The sequence below is a fragment of the Eriocheir sinensis genome, chromosome 12 (assembly GCF_024679095.1).
Source record: "Eriocheir sinensis breed Jianghai 21 chromosome 12, ASM2467909v1, whole genome shotgun sequence".
In the NCBI taxonomy this organism is placed as follows: Eukaryota; Metazoa; Arthropoda; class Malacostraca; order Decapoda; family Varunidae; genus Eriocheir; species Eriocheir sinensis.
This window is the reverse complement of record NC_066520.1, coordinates 22,468,970-22,488,330: the sequence shown is the minus strand read 5'-3', so window position 1 is coordinate 22,488,330 and position 19,361 is coordinate 22,468,970. Positions and strand designations below refer to the sequence as shown.

General features: G+C 43.8%; 1 protein-coding gene and 1 long non-coding RNA gene across 6 annotated transcripts in view; one reads left to right on the top strand and one right to left on the bottom strand.

The window, feature by feature from the left end:
- The window catches only part of LOC126997645 (uncharacterized), a 155,018-nt gene that overhangs the window by 36,549 nt on the left and 99,108 nt on the right, over positions 1–19,361 (top strand). The window lies entirely within an intron of this gene.
- LOC126997641 (insulin-like peptide receptor) overlaps positions 1–19,361 on the bottom strand; it is a 56,007-nt gene that overhangs the window by 8,913 nt on the left and 27,733 nt on the right. Inside the window, exons 14-22 of the mRNA XM_050858856.1 lie at positions 18,028–18,201; positions 13,174–13,645; positions 11,498–11,892; positions 9,733–9,921; positions 8,310–8,443; positions 4,840–5,001; positions 3,161–3,329; positions 2,619–2,841; positions 1–94 (exon numbers count right to left, since the gene is read on the bottom strand). The exon at positions 1–94 is cut by the window's left edge and continues 48 nt beyond it. Coding sequence (XP_050714813.1) covers positions 1–94; positions 2,619–2,841; positions 3,161–3,329; positions 4,840–5,001; positions 8,310–8,443; positions 9,733–9,921; positions 11,498–11,892; positions 13,174–13,645; positions 18,028–18,201 — 2,012 coding nt within the window. The remainder of the gene's footprint in view (positions 95–2,618; positions 2,842–3,160; positions 3,330–4,839; positions 5,002–8,309; positions 8,444–9,732; positions 9,922–11,497; positions 11,893–13,173; positions 13,646–18,027; positions 18,202–19,361) is intronic.

Sequence of the window (19,361 nt, the reverse complement as noted above, 5' to 3'; positions counted from 1 at the left end):
ATCGCCTTCCTGCATGAGTTCCATCACCACGTAGACGGGCCGGTAGTCACCCACGACCCCCAGGAGGCGAACCACGTGATGGCAAACGATATTCCTGGTTGGGGAGACGAGGTATAGATAATGATAGCGCTGTTAGTGATGCTGGGTTAGGAGGAGGAGATGGTGATGGTGGTGGTGGTGGTGGTGGTGGTACGTGTGTTTCAGAATGAGTAGAAACATAACAGGAGGATGATGAGTAGAAATAGCAGAAGTGTTACTGATGGTGGTAGTTCGTGTGTTTCAGAATGAGTTGAAGATCGTATTTAGATAAGAGGAGAAGGAAGAAGAAAAAGTAGGAGAAGAAGAGGAAGAAGTATCGTTGTATTTCTTGGGGTTTCGTAGATATTGGTAATGCAATGTTGGTGGTATTAGTGTTGCTGTTATTCCGGTTTTGTCTCATGTATTTCAGAATGAGCAGAAGATCGCATTAGACAAAAGAACGATAAATAACAAGTAGGAGAATAAGCAGAATAAAAATGCAGTCGGAGGAGGAGGAGACGTTCAGAAAAAGAGAGAGAAAAAGAGAACAAAGAAGGAGGAGGAGGAGTGTAACGAAGAGAAGAAAGAGAGAATGAAGGACAGGCAGGAAAGGAAAGAATCTCACGAAATCAAATGAGAAAGAAGGAACTAGAGAAGGAGGGCGAGGAGAACGAGGAAGTGGAGGAGAAAATCGAGATAGTTATGCAGTGCGTGAGGGAAAAATCGGTATGGAAGGCCTGGAGGAGGAGGAGAAAGAAGAGGAGGAAGAGGAGGAGGCGGAGGAGGAAGAACGAGTCATAATATTGCAATAATATACAACACAGTAACTTACGGGATATAACTGAGACCCATTTTCACGGCCTAGATCTTTATTGCTGTTGTTAGATTGTGCAAAATTGTGATAATAGAGCGAGCAAGCCAGAGAGAGAGGGAGAGGGAGAGAGAGAGGGAGAGGGAGAGAGAGCATCACATTCGTCATTAAGGAGCAGCTTCACGAACTTGGCCTGAAAAGAAGGAAGGTAAATTATCTTGCAAGCGATTCAATCATAACTTCGGGACAAGTGTAATTATCTGTCATCTGCGTGTGGGTGTTGACCTCTCCTCGGGCATACAAGCTGAGGAGAGTCAAGCGAGTATAGATATGTAGGGAAAGGTGAAGGAAGACGAAGAGAAAGACCAGAACTGTACGGCATAGTCTAGGAAGGTCTGAGTAAGGTTTCGGATAGTGATAGTATTTGATCTTCAGAAGTAGTAGAAGAAAACTAAAGAGAAAAACGATAGATCAAAAAGCAGCAATAAAGGAACAAGAAGACAAGAATAAGGACAAGAACAGGGAGAAGAGATTAAGAACAACAACAATAGGAAGAAGAACAAGAACAGGAAAAAGGAAAAACAAGAAGACGAAGAAAAGAAGACAGAGATAAGAAAAATAACAAAAAAAAGAAAAACAATGAGAAAAAAAAAGAAGACAATGAAGAATAAAAAAGAACAAAAAAGAGGAACAACAACATGATGACAAGGACGATGAATATAGAATGTAATAGTTATAGTTGTTGTTGTTATTGCCGCCACTGGTGCTGTTATTGTCGTGGAGGTGGTGGTCGCTGCGGTAATTGCTGTCGCCTGGGTTGTCGTCGCGCCGGAGACGGAGAGGCAAAGGTAAATTCTTGTTAGTGGAGCGGCGAGGTGAAAAATCTTCTGGTGTGATACAAACAGGTATTGTTCGTGTGGCGGCGAGAGAGAGAGAGAGAGAGAGAGAGAGAGAGAGAGAGAGAGAGAGAGAGAGAGAGAGAGAGAGAGAGAGAGAGAGAGAGAGAGAGAGAGAGAGAGAGAGAGAGAGAGAGAGAGAGAGAGAGAGAGAGAGAGAGAGAGAGAGAGAGAGAGAGAGAGAGAGAGAGAGAGAGAGAGAGAGAGAGAGAGAGAATATGTCCCGCGTTGCACAGTTTGTATTTTTTTTTTTATTTTGTATCCTTGCCTAGTTATGTGTGTGTGTGTGTGTGTGTGCCAGTATCTGTTCTTTCATCAATCAGGGTACGGTGGGCGGCTTGCTTACGATAAACAAACGTTCGCCAGACACACAGACTACAACAGCCGGGAAACGTTTTCAGTCAACAAACGTCTCCTCTGCTGATCAGACTCGCCGCCGCCTCTCCCTCTCTCGCGTTAGTTAACAAAGGCAGAATTACACAGTTAAATATTGATAATAATAAAATAACACGTACCAAAAAAGAGGAAGAAATATAAAGATAAATAATGATAAAGAAAACAGATATAAACCCCCAAAATAATAGTTACGTAGAGGAAAAGGATTAGTAGACAAGACAAATAGATAGATACAACAAGGAAATACATGTTAGAAAAAAAAATAGATGGAAGAAAGTGAAAAAATGAAAAATGAAAATAGAAGAATGCAAAAATAAGAAATAAATATAGATATCGATCGAAGAAAATATAAATAGGTCAATAAAAGACACTCACACACACACACACACACACACACACACACACACACACACACAAACACAAACACTTCTCCCACCCACACATTCCCCTTTCACTCCCCCCCCTACCCCCACCACCACACACACGGAGCCACTCACTGCATCACCGCGGCCTCGTCCAAGAACTTCTCGATGCAGTCCTCGCTCGCCCTTTCCGTATGGGTCTTCACCGCCACGCGCGTCGTCGTCCCGCTCAGCGTCAGCTCGCCCTCGAACACCTTCCCGAAGAACCCTTTCCCGAGCGGCTTATTGTGTAGCACCTTCACGTCCTCTCGCCCGAAGATGAATTTCTCCTGGAACTTCTTAGCTGGTTCGAATCCCCCTGTAGAAAGGAGAATGAGCCCATGGTAGATTCGGTAACTAGTTGGCCCATAATCTGAGATGCTTTCGACTCTCAAAGCACCTATTTCCAAAAGCCACAAAGGAGATTAGTCGTGTTCTAAGGAGTATTTTTCACATTCACGGCGCAGAAGCCTTGGTAAACTATCACTAGCCTCATCAAACTACCCATAGAAATACCCACAACCTTTACCAAAACCTTGAAAAATAAAAGAATATGGGCCCTGGTCTGTAGCTACCATTCCACAGTGTTACCATATCAGCTAAACACCTCCTCACCCAACACTAAAATCAATCCTTACTTCGGTAGTGCGGGTTTTCCTCCACCACTAGTCTGTCGGGGATCTTGTTGCGACTGTAGTAACGAAGCCAGCCCCAAAACGTAAGGCCCCCGACCGCCACCCCCAGCAAACTCAGCAGCACCCACTGGTCGACTCTGAGGGCGGGGCCGCTGGGAGGAGCTGCCCCGTGCTGATGGAGAGAGGAGAATGGGAGGGTGATTAGGCGGAGGGGAGAGAAAGAAAATGCGATAAGATAGGGCTGTGCAAGGAAGATGTGTGAGGTCATTGAGGGATAAAGAGTGGCAGGGTGACATTAGATTCCTTTTATGTTTATGAGAGAGAAAGAGAGAGCGAAAAGACTAAAAATAAATAGATGGAGAGAGGGAAAGATAGACATATAGTTAGATAGATAGATAGACCGAAAGATAGATAGAAATAGATAGAGAGAGATGCTGTTAACGATACACCAATGCAAAATATATTCCCCAAAGCTCAGAAACTCGTTGAATAGATACAGACAGACACGAAAAAAAGTGAAAATTAAAAATAAAATCGAAAACTGAAGAAAAAAAGACTTTACCCTAAATAAATATACTCAACTTTGATACCCCAGCGAAAGGAAAGGAAAGAGAGAAAGAAAATGCAGCAAAATAAAAGAGAAAATAAAAAGAAGGAAGGAAAAAAAAAAAACTCCGCCTGGGCCCCGTAAAAGTTATTAACCGTTTCAAAACTTTTCGAGCGGGACGCAAAACTGAATTATTATGGGACGCTTGAAAAAAGAAGATAAAAAGAAAGCGAGGAAGATGCGCACCAACAAAAAACAGTAAACAAAAAAGCGAATTACTGAGAAAAACTTTAAAAGGATGAATAAGCGATGGAAAAAGACAGAAATGAGACAAATAAGACAAGAGACATGAAAAAAAAGAAGATAAAAAGAAAGGGGGGAGGATGCGAACCCCCCAAAAAATAAAGAAAACAAAAAACGAAAATCCGAGAAAAACTTTTAAAAGAGGAATGAATGATGGAGAGAGAGAAAAATAAGACAAATAAGGAAAAAGACATGAAATAAGGAGATGAAAAAGAAAACGAGGAGGATGCGCAACCCCCAAAATAAAGAAAAACCAGCAAACAAAAAAGCGAAAATACGAGAAAACTTTAAAAGGAATGAATTAAATAAAAAAAGGACGTAGATAAGACAAAAACAGAAAAAAATACAGAGGCAGCAAAAGGCAAAAGAAAGACAGAGAAAGGAAAGAAAAAGAAAAAAAGATAAAAATACACTGATAAAAAAATGAAGATAATAATCCTTAGCAAAGATGAAGGATGAAAAAGAAAAAAAAAGAAAAAAAAGCGCAAAAATAAGACAGAAAAAGACAAAATAATTACTAAAGAAAATTGGTAAATATCCTTTGCTCTGACCGAAAGGATTTAGCGATGAGAAATAACAAAAATAAGAGAATATGAGACAAAAGACGACAAAAAATACCAAATAAGGACAAAAAAAAGACAAAAAAGAAGATAAAGAAAGAAAAAGAAAAGGTCAAAACACGAAACAAATCCAAAATACAAAATACAACCACAAAAATAATATCAAAAAGGACAAAAAAAGACAAAAAAGATAAAAAAAAGAAAACCATAGGTCAAAATACGAAAACAGCCCAAAATACAAAACAAAATCACAAAAAATCCTCTACACTCACCGAGATATTGAAGAAGACAGGCTCAGAGGGCGGCCCGAATTTCGCCTTGGACCTGACGCTGACGGAGGCTGAGTAGTTTCCTGGGTGGAGGTTGTGCAGCTCGACGCGCCCTCCCGCTGCCTCGAACGCCTTGTGGGTGAAGCAGTGTTCCTCCCGAAGGGGCTGAGAGAGGGAAGGATGACGGGGTGAGGGGCAGAGATGGAGAGAGCGGGAGGGGGAAAGGAAGGTATAGTAGAGATAGGTAGAGAGAGAGAGAGAGAGAGAGAGAGAGAGAGAGAGAGAGAGAGAGAGAGAGAGAGAGAGAGAGAGAGAGAGAGAGAGAGAGAGAGAGAGAGAGAGAGAGAGAGAGAGAGAGAGAGAGAGAGAGAGAGAGAGAGAGAGAGAGAGAGAGGAAAAAAAACTGAATAGACAGACAAACAGACAGACAAACAGAGACACACACAGAGACAATGACAGGTAGACGGACATTGAAATAGAGACAGACAAAAAGACCCCCCCCCCCATCCTCCCCCCTCACACACACACACACAACACAACAGAGACGAAAAGAGAATAAAACAAAGAAAAGGACAAGAAAAAAGCAAAAAGCGAAACAAATGAAGGAGGTCGCGAGGAACGAAAAAGAAGAGCGAATGAAGAAATGAAAGACAAGAAAAAAAGAAAATATGAATGCGTAAAGACGAGAGAAAAAATGTAAATGAGGGAAGGAAAATAGAACCGACATGAAATAAGCAAAATTTACGAAGAAGAATTAAGAGAATAAATCATGAGAGAAGGAAAAAAAGGGGAAAAAGAGAGAGAGAGAGAGAGAGAGAGAGAGAGAGAGAGAGAGAGAGAGAGAGAGAGAGAGAGAGAGAGAGAGAGAGAGTGAGAGAGAGAGAGAGAGAGAGAGAGAGAGAGAGAGAGAGAGAGAGAGAGAGAGAGAGAGAGAGAGAGAGAGAGAGAGTAAAGTTAATAAAAAAGGCAACAATCTCTCTCTCTCTCTCTCTCTCCCCTCCCTAATCCCCTCCTAATCCCTCTCCTAATGAATCTTTGCCGGCAGCTCTTTGTTAATCGCCGTGACCTAATCTCCTCTGTGTCATTATAATTATTTCCAAACTCGTATCAAACTTTTTTTCTGTCATTAGTTTTTCAGGGGGATCATATGAGGCAGAGTTTTTCTTTTTATATTCATGACGATTTGATATTCATTTTCGTTTGCTGCAGTTTGTTTTTCGCATTCTAAATTGGTGTCTGTCATGTGCGTGAAGATACGTTAATTAACCTTGTCTAAGTATATATTGTCCGGTCATTATATTTGTGTACTCAATAAATTTGTATATATATACGTGAATGGTTCCTCTGTAATGAGACTTGCTACATATATTACTTCTCCTTTTCCTCTTCTTTCTCCTTCTTCTCCTTTTCCTCCTCTTTTTCTTCCGTAGTCTCAACCTTGCAATACTCCTTCATTTCTTTCTCTCTTTTTATCTATCTCTCTATCTATCTATCCATATCTAGGTGTGATTTATCTGTATTTTCATCACCATATAGTTTTTCTCTTGTTTTCATTCACAAAGTACATATTCTCTACCTTATTCATTTTCCTATCGTTTTTTTTCTTATAGTTTCATTAGTGACTTGTCTCTCCGCGATTGTTTTACCATTTTCAACGTTCAATTTTGTTTCCTTTTTGTTCCCCGTCATTCTTTTCCCAATTCTTTCTTTTTCCTGGAGCTGTTCACCTTTTCCTCCAAGCTACAGGTGTGCTCGGGGCAGGTGGCAGCGTGTGAAGGCTCGCTTGCACAGAGGTGGAAGGGGTGGGACAGGGAAGGGAGGCAGTACGGAGGCTCGCTAGGACAGGGGTGGAAGGGGTGGGACAGGGAAGGGAGGAAGTGTGGAGGCTCGCTTGCACAGAGGTGGAAGGGGTGGGACAGGGAAGGGAGGCAGTATGGAGGCTCGCTAGGACAGGGGTGGAAGGGGTGGGACAGGGAAGGGAGGTAGTGTGGAGGCTCGCTAGGACAGGGGTGGAAGGGGTGGGACAGGGAAGGGAGGCAGTGTGGAGGCTCGCTAGGACAGGGGTGGAAGGGGTGGGACAGGGAAGGGAGGAAGTGTGGAGGCTCGCTAGGACAGGGGTGGAAGGGGTGGGACAGGGAAGGGAGGCAGTGTGGAGGCTCGCTAGGACAGGGGTGGGACAGGGAAGGGGATGGATGGAGGAAGGATAACACACACACACACACACACACACACACACACACACACACACACACACACACACACACCAACAGGGATATATTTCACTAGATGATTGCCGTCGTAATGTGGTGTTGGCGCTATGGCAATTAGTAGCATGGTAACTGTTCATATTTCTACTCCTTTCCAGTGATATTAAACAGCTACAACAACAGGGCCGGAATTATAGGTTGGGTGGGGTGATGTATGTTTTTTATGATGTAGGATATTCGGTGCGCGGGGGAATTTATCTTTTTAGTTCTTTTTAATCTAATGATCGTGTGCCAGCGCTCGCCAGCCGTGGACTCGAGGTAATAACAGGAAGCTCTTGGGCTGTCTATATTAATTTCTCTCCCATGAGCTTCAGATTAGCAACACTCGCGGACGATGCAATAAGAGCTGAGTGTACGATAACGCCTTCCAGCTCCGCCTCCTCCTGCTCCTCTTCCTCCAACCCCTTCTCCTCCGCCTCCCTCAGTAAGTACGTGTTTTTCCTTGTAATTCCGCAACAATAAAATGCAGCTGAATCGCAAATTAAGCGTCGCAGCATTACTACCTTAGCGCTTTACTATTTTTTTTTTCACTAGACTAGCTCGGAGGGGGAAGAAAATTGGCACCTCGCTCACCTGACAGACACTTACCTCTAGATATTTTTATTCTGTCTTGTTGCGTTTATGTTTATGGAGAATATTATGGTGCGTGTTACGAGAGAGAGAGAGAGAGAGAGAGAGAGAGAGAGAGAGAGAGAGAGAGAGAGAGAGAGAGAGAGAGAGAGAGAGAGAGAGAGAGAGAGAGAGAGAGAGAGAGAGAGAGAGAGAGAGAGAGAGAGAGAGAGAGAGAGAGAGAGAGAGAGAGAGAGAGAGAGAGAGACAGAGATAGACATAAACAGACACAAACGCAAATACAGACAGACAGACAGACAGACAAACAGAAACAGAGACAGACAGAAACAGAGAGACAGACACATACACAGACACATACACAGACAGACAGACATACAGTTCACCCTCAGAAAACTTAAACAACACCTAAACTCACCTATTTACGCCAAAAACACACATACATACACAAACAGAAAGACAAACACGAAATCAAACACTCCCTTCCTCTTCCCCACCTCACGCAACACAACGTAACATACACACACACACACACACACACACACAACACAAGCAACACAACCATCACCTACAACACCTCCAGAACCTTCACCAAGACACTCCACTGAGAACGCGTCCAAACCATCACAGGAACCTCACCCCCTGTAGCTGAAGAACGTAGGCCAGCACTCCGCCGTTGGGGCTCTCCGGGGCGGCCCACGTGAGAGAGACGGAGCTGCTGGTATCATTGAGGAACACTTGCAGGGACCCTTGAGGAATTTGATCGACTGAGGCTGTACGGGAGGAAGGGAAGGGTGGGATGAGAGAGTGAGGAAAAGGAAGGGGTGAAGGGAAGGGATGAAAGGGTGAAGAAAGAATGGAAGGAAAGAGGTAAAAGACTGGAATAAAAGATAGGAAAGGATGAAAGAGTTGGAAAAGGAAGGAAGGAAGATAGGGATAAAGGGAGTGGATAAAGGGAGGGAAGGAGGATGGGAAGGGATGTAAAAGTGGAAAAAAAGAAGGAAGAGAAGAGAAGGAAACAGTGGAATAATGAAGGAAGGGAATGGATTAAAGAACAGAAAACGAAAGAAAGGGAAGGGGAGCGATGAAAAGGTGGATAAAGGAAGCCAGGAATGGATATGTTTAGGCAGATAGATAGATAGATAGAGAGAAAGAGAGACAGAGAACAGGGGAGAAAGAAACAGAGAGAGGCGGAAGCATATATCGCGGCCGAGCAAGGAGTTAGATAGTTTCCGTCGCCTCCGTCGTGGAAAGATTAGTTTCATGATAAATATTACGCGCGTGTTAAGGAGGACGAGATAAGTGCCCCTCATTGGGAGCCACAATTCGACACCAACAAATGGAGGATGCGGATGGAACGAACAAAGGAGTCCCTCGGTGAACGACCTCCCGGATGGTATATTACCCTAATTACACCTCGGCGGGGACCTGCACTTTACCGCCCAAGGGGAGAGGGAGAAAGACCCGTCCGGATACCTTAGTGAAACATGACCTGGCCCTACAGACATCTAGAGTATGAATTTCGGGCTGATGAATAATTAAATACTTCATAGAGCTTAGTTATCCTCTCTCTTTAGTTCAGAATGGGCAGGATACTGTGTTTTTAGATAGGAAAAGGACCGTGTTTCTCCAGAGCCATGGTTGCCTTTCAGTGCCAGGAAAACGGAGCACCTCATGTCAGCATCTTCAGTCCCTTTCTATTTGATAACCCGGTGGAGGAGTTTAGGCTTATTCCCCTCAAACCCTTAGTCTTCAAGCTCCCTTTTCTTGACCACTTGATCCCCCAAGAACGAGGAATTCAGGCTCATTCCTCTAACCATCCATTCAAATACCCCTTATTTAACCTCAAGATCCCAAAGAGAGGAGAATTCAATCTTATTCATATCTAACCCTCTGTTCAAACTCCCTTCCTTGGCCAGTCTCATTCCTCTGTAACTCCTTTTAAACCCCCTTTCCTTGACACTCAGAGCCCCAAAGAGCGAGTTGTTCAATCTCATTCCCCTCTAACCCTCTATTCAGATTCCCTTTCCTTCCTCATTGGATCCCAAGAAAGAGCCCTTACCGCTTGGCTTCGTGTAGGCGGCTGTCTCGGCGGGGTGTGGCGAGCACAGCTTCACCGTCACGTTGTCGTAGACGGCGATCGGGGCTTGACACGCCACGATGCTGACGGAGTAGAGGGAGAAGTGGAGGAGGTTGTGGAGCGTGATGTGTTGATTGCTCGTGCTCCTCACCTGGTATTGCAACACGGAGCCTGTGAGGGATGGAAAAAAAGAATGCGTTTGCTGTGGAGATGTAGAGGCGTATACGGGACATTATAGAAAGACTGAAAGAAAGCTTGTACTGAGTGTTATGGGGAACTAGGTGATGGTAGTACTCGTATATGGCTATTAGAGATCAAGAGAGATGATGATTATGAGAAAGGAAGAAGGAGGAGAAAAGATAAAAGGAGAGAGGGTAAGAATGAACGATGGAAGTAGTAATTAAAGATGAAGAAAGAAAAGGAGAAGGAGGGGGAGAAAGAAAGATATGGAGGAAGGATAGATAGCACAAGAAGAAGAATAGTAAAGAGAGAAAAGCAAAAACGGAAGAGAAAGGAGGAGGAGGAGGAGGAGAAAAGAGGAGAGCAGATGAGGAAGAGAAATGAGGGTGGAAGGAGGAGGAGCAGGAAAAGAAACGATGAAGAAGAGGACGTGTGTGAGATGAAAGAGAAGTGCAAAGGGAAAAAAAAGAGTAAAAAAATGAGGAACACATGAGCGAGAGGAGAAAGGTCGAGAGAGAAGCAAGAGGGAAAAGTGAGTGGTGACCTTGAGAGGCTGAAAAACGAGAGTAAAAAGTGATGAAATACTGTGTTTTACCTGCGAAAAGAAAATAAGTAAAAAATGAAGCCTAATTGTGACACGTTCCCGGAAAACAAGACATGCGGCAACTTCGTCCGTAAAAAGAACAGAATCACAAAACACCGAGGCGGGAAAAAGAAGTGGAGGACAATTTTCAAGCATCATAAAGCCTCCGTGTAGCTTGCAGGGGATGAAGGAATACGTAAATAGTTTGCGCCATAAAACAAGGAAGGGGATGGATCAAAGATTGGGTTAGTGAAGGAAGACAGAGATGAAAGGGCGGACTACAGAGAATGGGGAGGAAGGAAGGGGGAGATGAAACACTGGGAAAGGGACTGAAATAAAGGATGTAAGAGTGGAAAAAGGAAGGAAGGAAAGGGATGAGACTAGAAAAGGAAAGGAGAAAGGGAGAGAAGATGGATAGTGAATGGATATTGGTTTTGCTTGTTGTGTTACGTTATCCGCTACGAAAGTCTTACCAGGGAGTAGTTTGAGGTTGAATGGATAGTGGTTTGGGTTGTTAGGTTAAATTACCCTGTACAAAACCCTTACCAGGAAGTAATTAGGGGCTGAATGGATAGCGGTAATGATTGTTAGGTTACGATATCCTCTACGAAATTAGATTAGATCTGGTTATGTTCCTCTTTCCTTTCAGACAGTGAGGTATTACAAGACAGAAAGATTACCACGACTCATAAAACTACCCTTGGAAATACCCACCCACAACAACCTCTACGAAAACCTAACTAAATATGAATGAAATGTTTAAGAATATGGGACTTCGGTAGACTTCGTGACACGGTTCATAAAAAAATGTTTAAGAATATGGGACTTCGGTAGACTTCGTGACACGGTTCATAAAACTACCCATGGAAATACCCCTCCACCACAAACTCTACGAAAACTTTACTAAATATGACAATGTGTAGTAACCCTCAAAATGTTTAAGAATATGGGGCTTCGGTAGATTTAGGTAGCTTTGTAACTTACCAAGACGAGGGAGGACGACGTTGAATTTCTCCAGGTTCTCCTCGTGCAGTTGATAGTCAGCCCGGATGCCTCCCTGACTCGGAAACTCGTGCACAGACTCCGCAGAATATAATGGAAAGTCCTCCTCCTCGCCCTGCTGTAGTAAAAGCTTCTCTAAGCTCTTTCGCACGCCAGGTAGCTCCTCATCAGCACCTGAACGTCTTGCGGCCACGATTAGATTCCCTTGAGCGCGTCGAATCCCCCGCGAGGTTAAAGTTTCGAGGATGAAGTCTTTGGAGGGGAGTTTAGGAGTTACGGAGGTGGGTTGGAGGTGCGTGTTGGTCCTCTCCCAGTCGTGTAGCGTCACCCCAACCCTTCGCCTCCGCCGTCTTCTCCTCTTCGCGCCTCTCCCCGCCCTTCGCCACCCGGAACAGACAAGCAAAGGGAGGGTGGACGGCGGGAAGGAGTGGTGAGTGATAGCGATTGGCGGGAGGGAATGGCATGAAGATTGGTATCAGTGTGAGAGAGAGTGGGAGGAAAAGAGAGAAATATCATTACTGTCTTATATTATTATCATTATTATTATCATTGTCATCATTATTGTTGTCGTAGTAGTATTAATAGAAGTAGTAGTAGTAGTAGTGGTAGTAGTAGTAGTAGAGAGAGAGATAGAGAGAGAAACAGAGAGTGAAACAAAAGTAAAATAAAAACGTAGGACTTAAGAGAAGGGAGAGGAGGAGAGAAGACGAATATGCAAAGATGGAGGGAGAGAGAGAGATAAAGGAAGGGAGAGGGAGAGAGGGAGAGAGAAAGAGGATGAGGAGGAGATGGGGAGAAAGGGAAGGGAAGAAGGGGAGATTGAGAAAGATACAAAGAAAGAGAGAGAGAGAGAGAGAGAGAGAGAGAGAGAGAGAGAGAGAGAGAGAGAGAGAGAGAGAGAGAGAGAGAGAGAGAGAGAGAGAGAGAGAGAGAGAGAGAGAGAGAGAGAGAGAAATCCCAGCCCAAATTCAATGTGACAGACGGACTCTAAAATGTAATACAGAAAAGAGGGAAGTGAAAGGAGGAAGCTGACAGAAAGAAAGAGAAAGAGAAAAAGGTGAAGACAAGAAATGGACAAGAGGGAAAAAAGAGAAAGGAGGAGATAAGAAAGAGAATGGAAGTCGGGAGGAGAGAGAGACTGAAGAACGAAAGAAAGTAAAGAAGAATAACCAAAAAAAAAAGGAAGAAGGGAAGGGAGGAAGAGAGGAAGGAAAGATGCCGTCGAAATATGAAAAAAAAAGAGAAGCGTGAGAGAGAGAGAGAGAGAGAGAGAGAGAGAGAGAGAGAGAGAGAGAGAGAGAGAGAGAGAGAGAGAGAGAGAGAGAGAGAGAGAGAGAGAGAGAAAAAAAAAGACGAAAGAATAAAAAGAAAGAAGGCAGAGGAAGAGAAGATATGCAGAGAAGAAGGGAGGGATAAAGGAGGGAAGAGAGGAGGAGGAGGAGGAGGAGGAGGAAGGGAGGGAGAGGGAAGGAGACAGAGCAGGATGGAAGATAAGATAAAGAAAAACAGAAATAAAATCAGATACAAAAGAAATACAGTTGAGAGAGAGAGAGAGAGAGAGAGAGAGAGAGAGAGAGAGAGAGAGAGAGAGAGAGAGAGAGAGAGAGAGAGAGAGAGAGAGAGAGAGAGAGAACACAATGGTACACAAACACACTCACTTTTTAACGTAGACGCTATCCATGACGTAATCCTCAAAGGCGATCTGCGTTAGTACATCACCGTCGCCCTTTGACAACGATGACGACGATGTTGAAGACGAAGACGAGGAAAGGAGGGACGACGAGGAGGAGGAGGAGGAGGGCGAGGAGTCGGAACACGGGCAGCACTTGGAAGAGCTCGATGCCACGTTTTGCGAGACTGGACACGAATACTCGATCTCGTCCCTCCCTTCTCCAAGCCTCGTCCCATTCCTGCTTCTCCTTCCTTCCTTATCCCTGTCCTTTCTGCCATGCACCTCTTCTTCACCCTCCTCTTCATCCCCATCCTCCTCCTCATCCTCCTCTACCTCCTCTGCGTCCACGTCAGTATCTATCTTCTCTTCCTCGTCATCCTCGTCCTCCTCGTCGTCTACGTACGTCATTGGACTCACGATTGGCCCCGAGCGGAGTTTCTTGTCGATATAACGTTGCTCTGAAGTGATAGAAGAAGCAGTAGTAGTAGTAGTAGTAGTAGTAGTAGGAGTAGTAGTAGTAGTAGTAGTAGTAAGAGGAGTAGGAAGGATTTTAGAGAACAATGCCTTTCCCGCCGAGTGCCCAACTGACATGCCAGAATCGACCGCCAGGGGGACACTCAGCCATGAATTTTCAACCCCGCGTTACTAATGAGACGAAGAAGTGGAGGTTAATTCTCGTTCTCATTATACATTTTACATTAACTTAAGTGGAGGAAGAAAAGTTTGAAGTCTGTGGAAGTGTGGGTTATGGAGTGGAGGGAGAAGGGGGCGGAGGGGATTGGAGTGTGTGTGTGTGTGTGTGTGTGTGTGTGTGTGTGCGGCCACGAAACTTAACGCTCTCTCTATTGTGTTAGGGATTGAAGAGATTTTGTTGCTCTTGGTGTAAAGTATTTCTGGGAGCCTGAGTATCTTTGTGTGTGTGTTAGAGAGAGAGTGAGAGAGAGAGAGAGAGAGAGAGAGAGCGGGAGAGGGAGGAGGAGTGATCATGTTCGTTCTTGATTATACAGGACTAAGCCTACACACACACACACACACACACACACACAAGCCCTTCCTCTCCCCCCCCAACACAACCTCCCCCTCCACACACACACACATACACACACACCAGAGACCCAAGTTCGAATCCCAGACCAACCAGGAAACCAGCAAACCAGGCGCCTTGCATAAAACTCCACAGGGGGATAAAATTGAGCTCCCATGTAACTCTTCCACCATCCTCTCGTAACTCTTCCTTCCCCTTGCGCTCTAGTGGTAGTGGTGGTGGTGGTGGTGGTGGTAGTGGTGGTTATGTAATGGCCTCTGTGTGTGTGTGTGTGTGTGTGTGTGTGTGTGTGTGTGTGTCATGCAAAGAATCGCCTATTCGCTTGCCTGTCACACCGATTTTTGTCGCTACCTTCCACGCCTGCTAAGGAAAGGAAAGGAAGAGAAGGGAAGAGAAGGGAAGGAAAGGAAAGGAAAGGAAAGGAAAGGAAAGGAAGAGCAAGAGAAAGGAAAGGAAGGTCCCTGCTCTTTAATGATTTTGCACAAACGGTCACACGAGTTTACGAGCTGAAATTTGTGAACTGTCGGCCATGATAATACGTTCGTGTGTGTGTGTGTGTGTGTGTGTGTGTGTGTGTGTGTGTGTGTGTGTGTTTTGCCAGTTCCCTTTGTCAGTCCTAGTATTGTTATTTTCACCCTCTTAAAGTTGGTTTGTTTGTAAATAACGTATCCTTCGTGTTACTTCTGTGTTACCTTCACGTGTGTGTTTTTACCCTTTTATATTAGTTAGTATTACACTGGGCGATTATTTTTATTATTTAGTGTATTTTATTTATTGTTTTCGGTATGTTCTATCATGGTCAACAAACTATCTAAAACTATCTATCTATCTCTCTGTAAGTCTTTATATTCCATCCTCCTCTTCTTCCTCTTCTATCTCCTTTTATTCGTTAATCATAATTTGTTTCTACTCCTTTGTTTGTTTTTCTCTTATCTCTCCTACCATAGTTTCCTCCTATTTCCTTTTCTTTAATTAACTTCATCTGATTTTTCTTTATTTCTCTCATTTCTGTTATTTATTTTATTATTTTCCCTCTATTTTCATATTTTCTTCAATTTACCTTCATCTGATTTCTCTTATTTCTCTTATATCTGTTATTTCTGTTATTTATTTTATTATTTTCCTCTTATTTTCCCTTTTTCTTCCATTTCCCTTCATCTGATTTCTCTTTATTTCTCTTATTTCTGTTATTTATTTCATTTTCCTCCTATTTTCATGTTTTCTGAGAGAGAGAGAGAGAGAGAGAGAGAGAGAGAGAGAGAGAGAGAGAGAGAGAGAGAGAGAATGTATATGTAACGAGATAATGGTTGTAATTATAACCGTAATGGTGATGAAGGGCAATTCGAGTCACGTAATAGTTCATACAATTATTTTTAACCCTTCTTTGGTGATGATTGTGATGACGGCGGCGGCGGCGGTGGTGGTGGTGGTGGTGGTGCAGTTGGTAATGATAGAGAGAGAGAGAGAGAGAGAGAGAGAGAGAGAGAGAGAGAGAGAGAGAGAGAGAGAGAGAGAGAGAGAGAGAGAGAGAGAGAGAGAGAGAGAGAGAGAGAATGGGGGACAGGGAAGGATGATGGGGTGGTGTTGGTAGTGGTGTTGGTGTTGGTGATGTAGTTGGTGGTGATGGTGCAAGAGAGAAAGAGAGAGAGAGAGAGAGAGAGAGAGAGAGAGAGAGAGAGAGAGAGAGAGAGAGAGAGAGAGAGAGAGAGAGAGAGAGAGAGAGAGAGAGAGAGAGAGAGAGAGAAATGGGAGTTGGTTGGTAACTTTCTCTCTCTGATGATGGGTGGTGTTGCTTGTCTTGGTGTTGTGGTGGTAGTGATGATGCTGGTGCTGGTGATACAAAGGTAGCAGACTCAAGACGTCAACTCCACTTCTAACTCCACTTCTCCTTACTCCACTTCTTCCTAGACGGACCCACAAGCGAGGAGTGTATTCTGTTGAGCGCGCGAGCCCATTCAGGGACAGTATATATTGCAGGCCCATTTTACAATGCTCGCAGGGGAGTAACGTTCACAAGGAAATTTCATGGACGTTGACCCTGATTTTTACTTCCCCAACAAAGAATTAAGGGGCATTTCTCTCTACCCTTACACCCTCACACCAAGCCTTCCTTATACTCGTTTGAAGGTCCAGAGAAGGCAAAAACTATGTGTAACCTTAATTATATACAAAGGACGTTACCCTACCCTTGCACTCTTATACAAAGCCTTCCTTACACACTCGTTTGAAGGTCCAGAGAAGGCAAAAACTATGTGTAACCTTAATTATGTACAGAGGACGAGACTCTGCTCTTCTATATTCTTAAATCAAGTCTTTCTTATCCTCGTTTGAAGTTAGAGAGAACCCAAAAAACTATATAAACTCTTCTATGCAAAGGACGTCGAACTTGTAAGTAGAGACCAAGGTTTATGAGCACTGAGTAATCGTTCTTCAAGTTTATCCGATGAAGAACACTGAAAATGGAGTGAATGAGGGCTTATTTGCATTTGTTCCATGTATGTTCGATGTTATGCTGTGTTAACATAGTACAAAAAGCATGTTCACGAATATCTATAAGTCTATTTCTATATCTTTGTCTATTATTTGTATTTGTAAGTCTTTGTCTTTGTGTATGTATGTACGTTCTCCCTTCTATCCATCTCATCCTTCCTCCTCATTTCCCTCCTCCCTGTTTTCTCTTCTTCATTTTCTTCCTCTCTATACTTTCTCCATACTGTCAACCAGCCAATCTCTTCCTTTTCCTTTGTTTGTTATTACGTAGCACATACAGTAAGGATTTTATAAGTTAGGCTACAGTTTTTAGGCCACATCGCTTCGTTTCTGTAAAGTGTCAGTGCTTTCTGAATCCAAAGACGTAATACTTTTTTTTTGTTGTTGAGGGCTTAAAGAATTGCTTGTAAAGAAGAAAGGCTGAGACTCCTCTTTCCAGACACTGAAGTTCTTGTGTTTTAGGAGGCTCTAACTCTTCTCAGGACATTCTTTTTCCTTTTCCCTGGTGCTAACTCTCTCATTTTTTCCTCTCTCCTCCCTCTCTCTTTTGTCTGCCTGTCCTTCTATCTGTCTGTTTAACCATCTGTCTGTCTTTATATCTATCTATCTACCTATCTGACTCTCTACCTACCTGTCTATCTGTGTGTATGGAGTCTCCAGTCACTTAGTTCTTTTAGTCAGAGATGAGTCAAAGGCCATTCGTCTCATCAACTCATTCCCTCTAGCTCACAGTCTTCAGCGTCTCAGTCTCCGTGGTAGTGTTGCTCTCCCTGTTATTCTTTATAGTTCTCGTTACGTTCACTGCCCTCCTGATCTTGCCTGCTCTTACCCCTCACGCGACGCGACCCCGCTGCCCAGGTCTTCCTCCTACTCAGACGCATTCCCTCCCTTGCTTCTCAACTGGTTAATGCAAGAGTCAACCAGTATCTTCCTTCCCTCGTCCATTTCTTTTTCTGGTAAACTCCGTAGCTGCCTTCCTTCTATCGTGTTCCCTCCCTCTTATGCGTTAAAAACTTTCAGAAGGGGAGTGAGTATCAAGACACCTCCGGATCCGGGCTTGGTGTCTGATATTTTGTGCCTCCTTTTGTCTTCTCTAAGGAGGAACATTTTGAGCGCATTGCACTTTCCACGTAATCAATAGCCTGGTCTCGTTACCTTAAAAATTACGATGAAATAACTTTTGGATATCACTCCACTTAATATCCTGGCAAAATTCCAAACTTTCGGACACGTTCAAAATTGGATATGCATTCCGGGGACGTCTGATCTACCGAGCTCATAAACATTTTACGCTCGTTGACTCACCTTGCTCCTCGCAGAAGTTGAGGCTCTCGGGGATCTTCGGCACGTCCAGCAGCAGCACGAGAGTGACGAGGTAGTGGTCGATCACGCCGTTAGGGTGTCTGGGGGGCTGCCACCACACGCGGAGGCTGGAGCTGTTAGGGGACGACCACTTGACGCGCTCAGGCTCCGACGGGTCTGTTGAGGGAATGGGTTGAAGGGAGGAGAAGGGAGATAGAAGTTTTAGTTAGAATAGGGAGCGTATTCAAGGGAGGAGAAGGGAGAAAGAAAAGGTGGGAAGAACAGGGAACATACTGAAGGGAGGAGAAGGGAGAGAAAAACATTGGGTAGAACAGGGAGCGTGTTCAAGAAAGGGGAATATGGAGAGAAGAGTGTTAGTTAGAAGAGGAAGCGTATTCAAGGGAGGAGAAGGGAGAAAGAAAGACTGGGCAGAACAGGGAACATACAGAAGGGAGGAGAAGGGAGAGAAAATCATTGTGTAGAACAGGGAGCGTGTTCAAGAAAGGGGAATGGAGAGAAGAGTGTTAGTTAGAAGAGGAAGCGTATTCAAGGGAGGAGAAGGGAGAAAGAAAGACTGGGCAGAACAGGGAACATACAGAAGGGAGGAGAAGGGAGAGAAAATCATTGGGTAGAACAGGGAGCGTGTTCAAGAAAGGGGAATATGGAGAGAAGAGTGTTAGTTAGAAGAGGAAGCGTATTCAAGGGAGGAGAAGGGAGAAAGAAAAGGTGGGAAGAACAGGGAACATACTGAAGGGAGGAGAAGGGAGAGAAAAACATTGGGTAGAACAGGGAGCGTGTTCAAGAAAGGGGAATGGAGAGAAGAGCGTTAGTTAAAAGAGGAAGCGTATTCAAGGGAGGAGAAGGGAGAAGGAAAGGCTGGGCTGAACACGAAAAGGAAAACTAAGCACTCTGAGTCACGATCATTACACTCTTACGATTTATAATGTTTTCTTTTTGCAAATATATGTGTTTCTTTATTGCTTTGTGTTCAAGATTATGATGTATTATTCACGCACAGAAATTTAAACTAATGTTGTTATCGATACGTTTATAAAATTACTTCAACGCGTTCTTTGTATCGCACTAAAAACCTGATTATCCCACAGCTTTTTTCGTAAGTTAGATTTAATTCCCTATTCAATTATATATATTACATCTTGTTACCCACCACGTCCTCATTACTTCTGAACCAAACAATCGAATTAGTCTTTTTCAGCGCGGAATGGATGCGATATGTAATCAAGTTCTTTGCGGTCGTTGTTATAATCTATTCTCTCTTATTTTCATTGTGTAACGTGGATGAATGAGTTAGTTAATCTTATTTATGTTCAATGTTC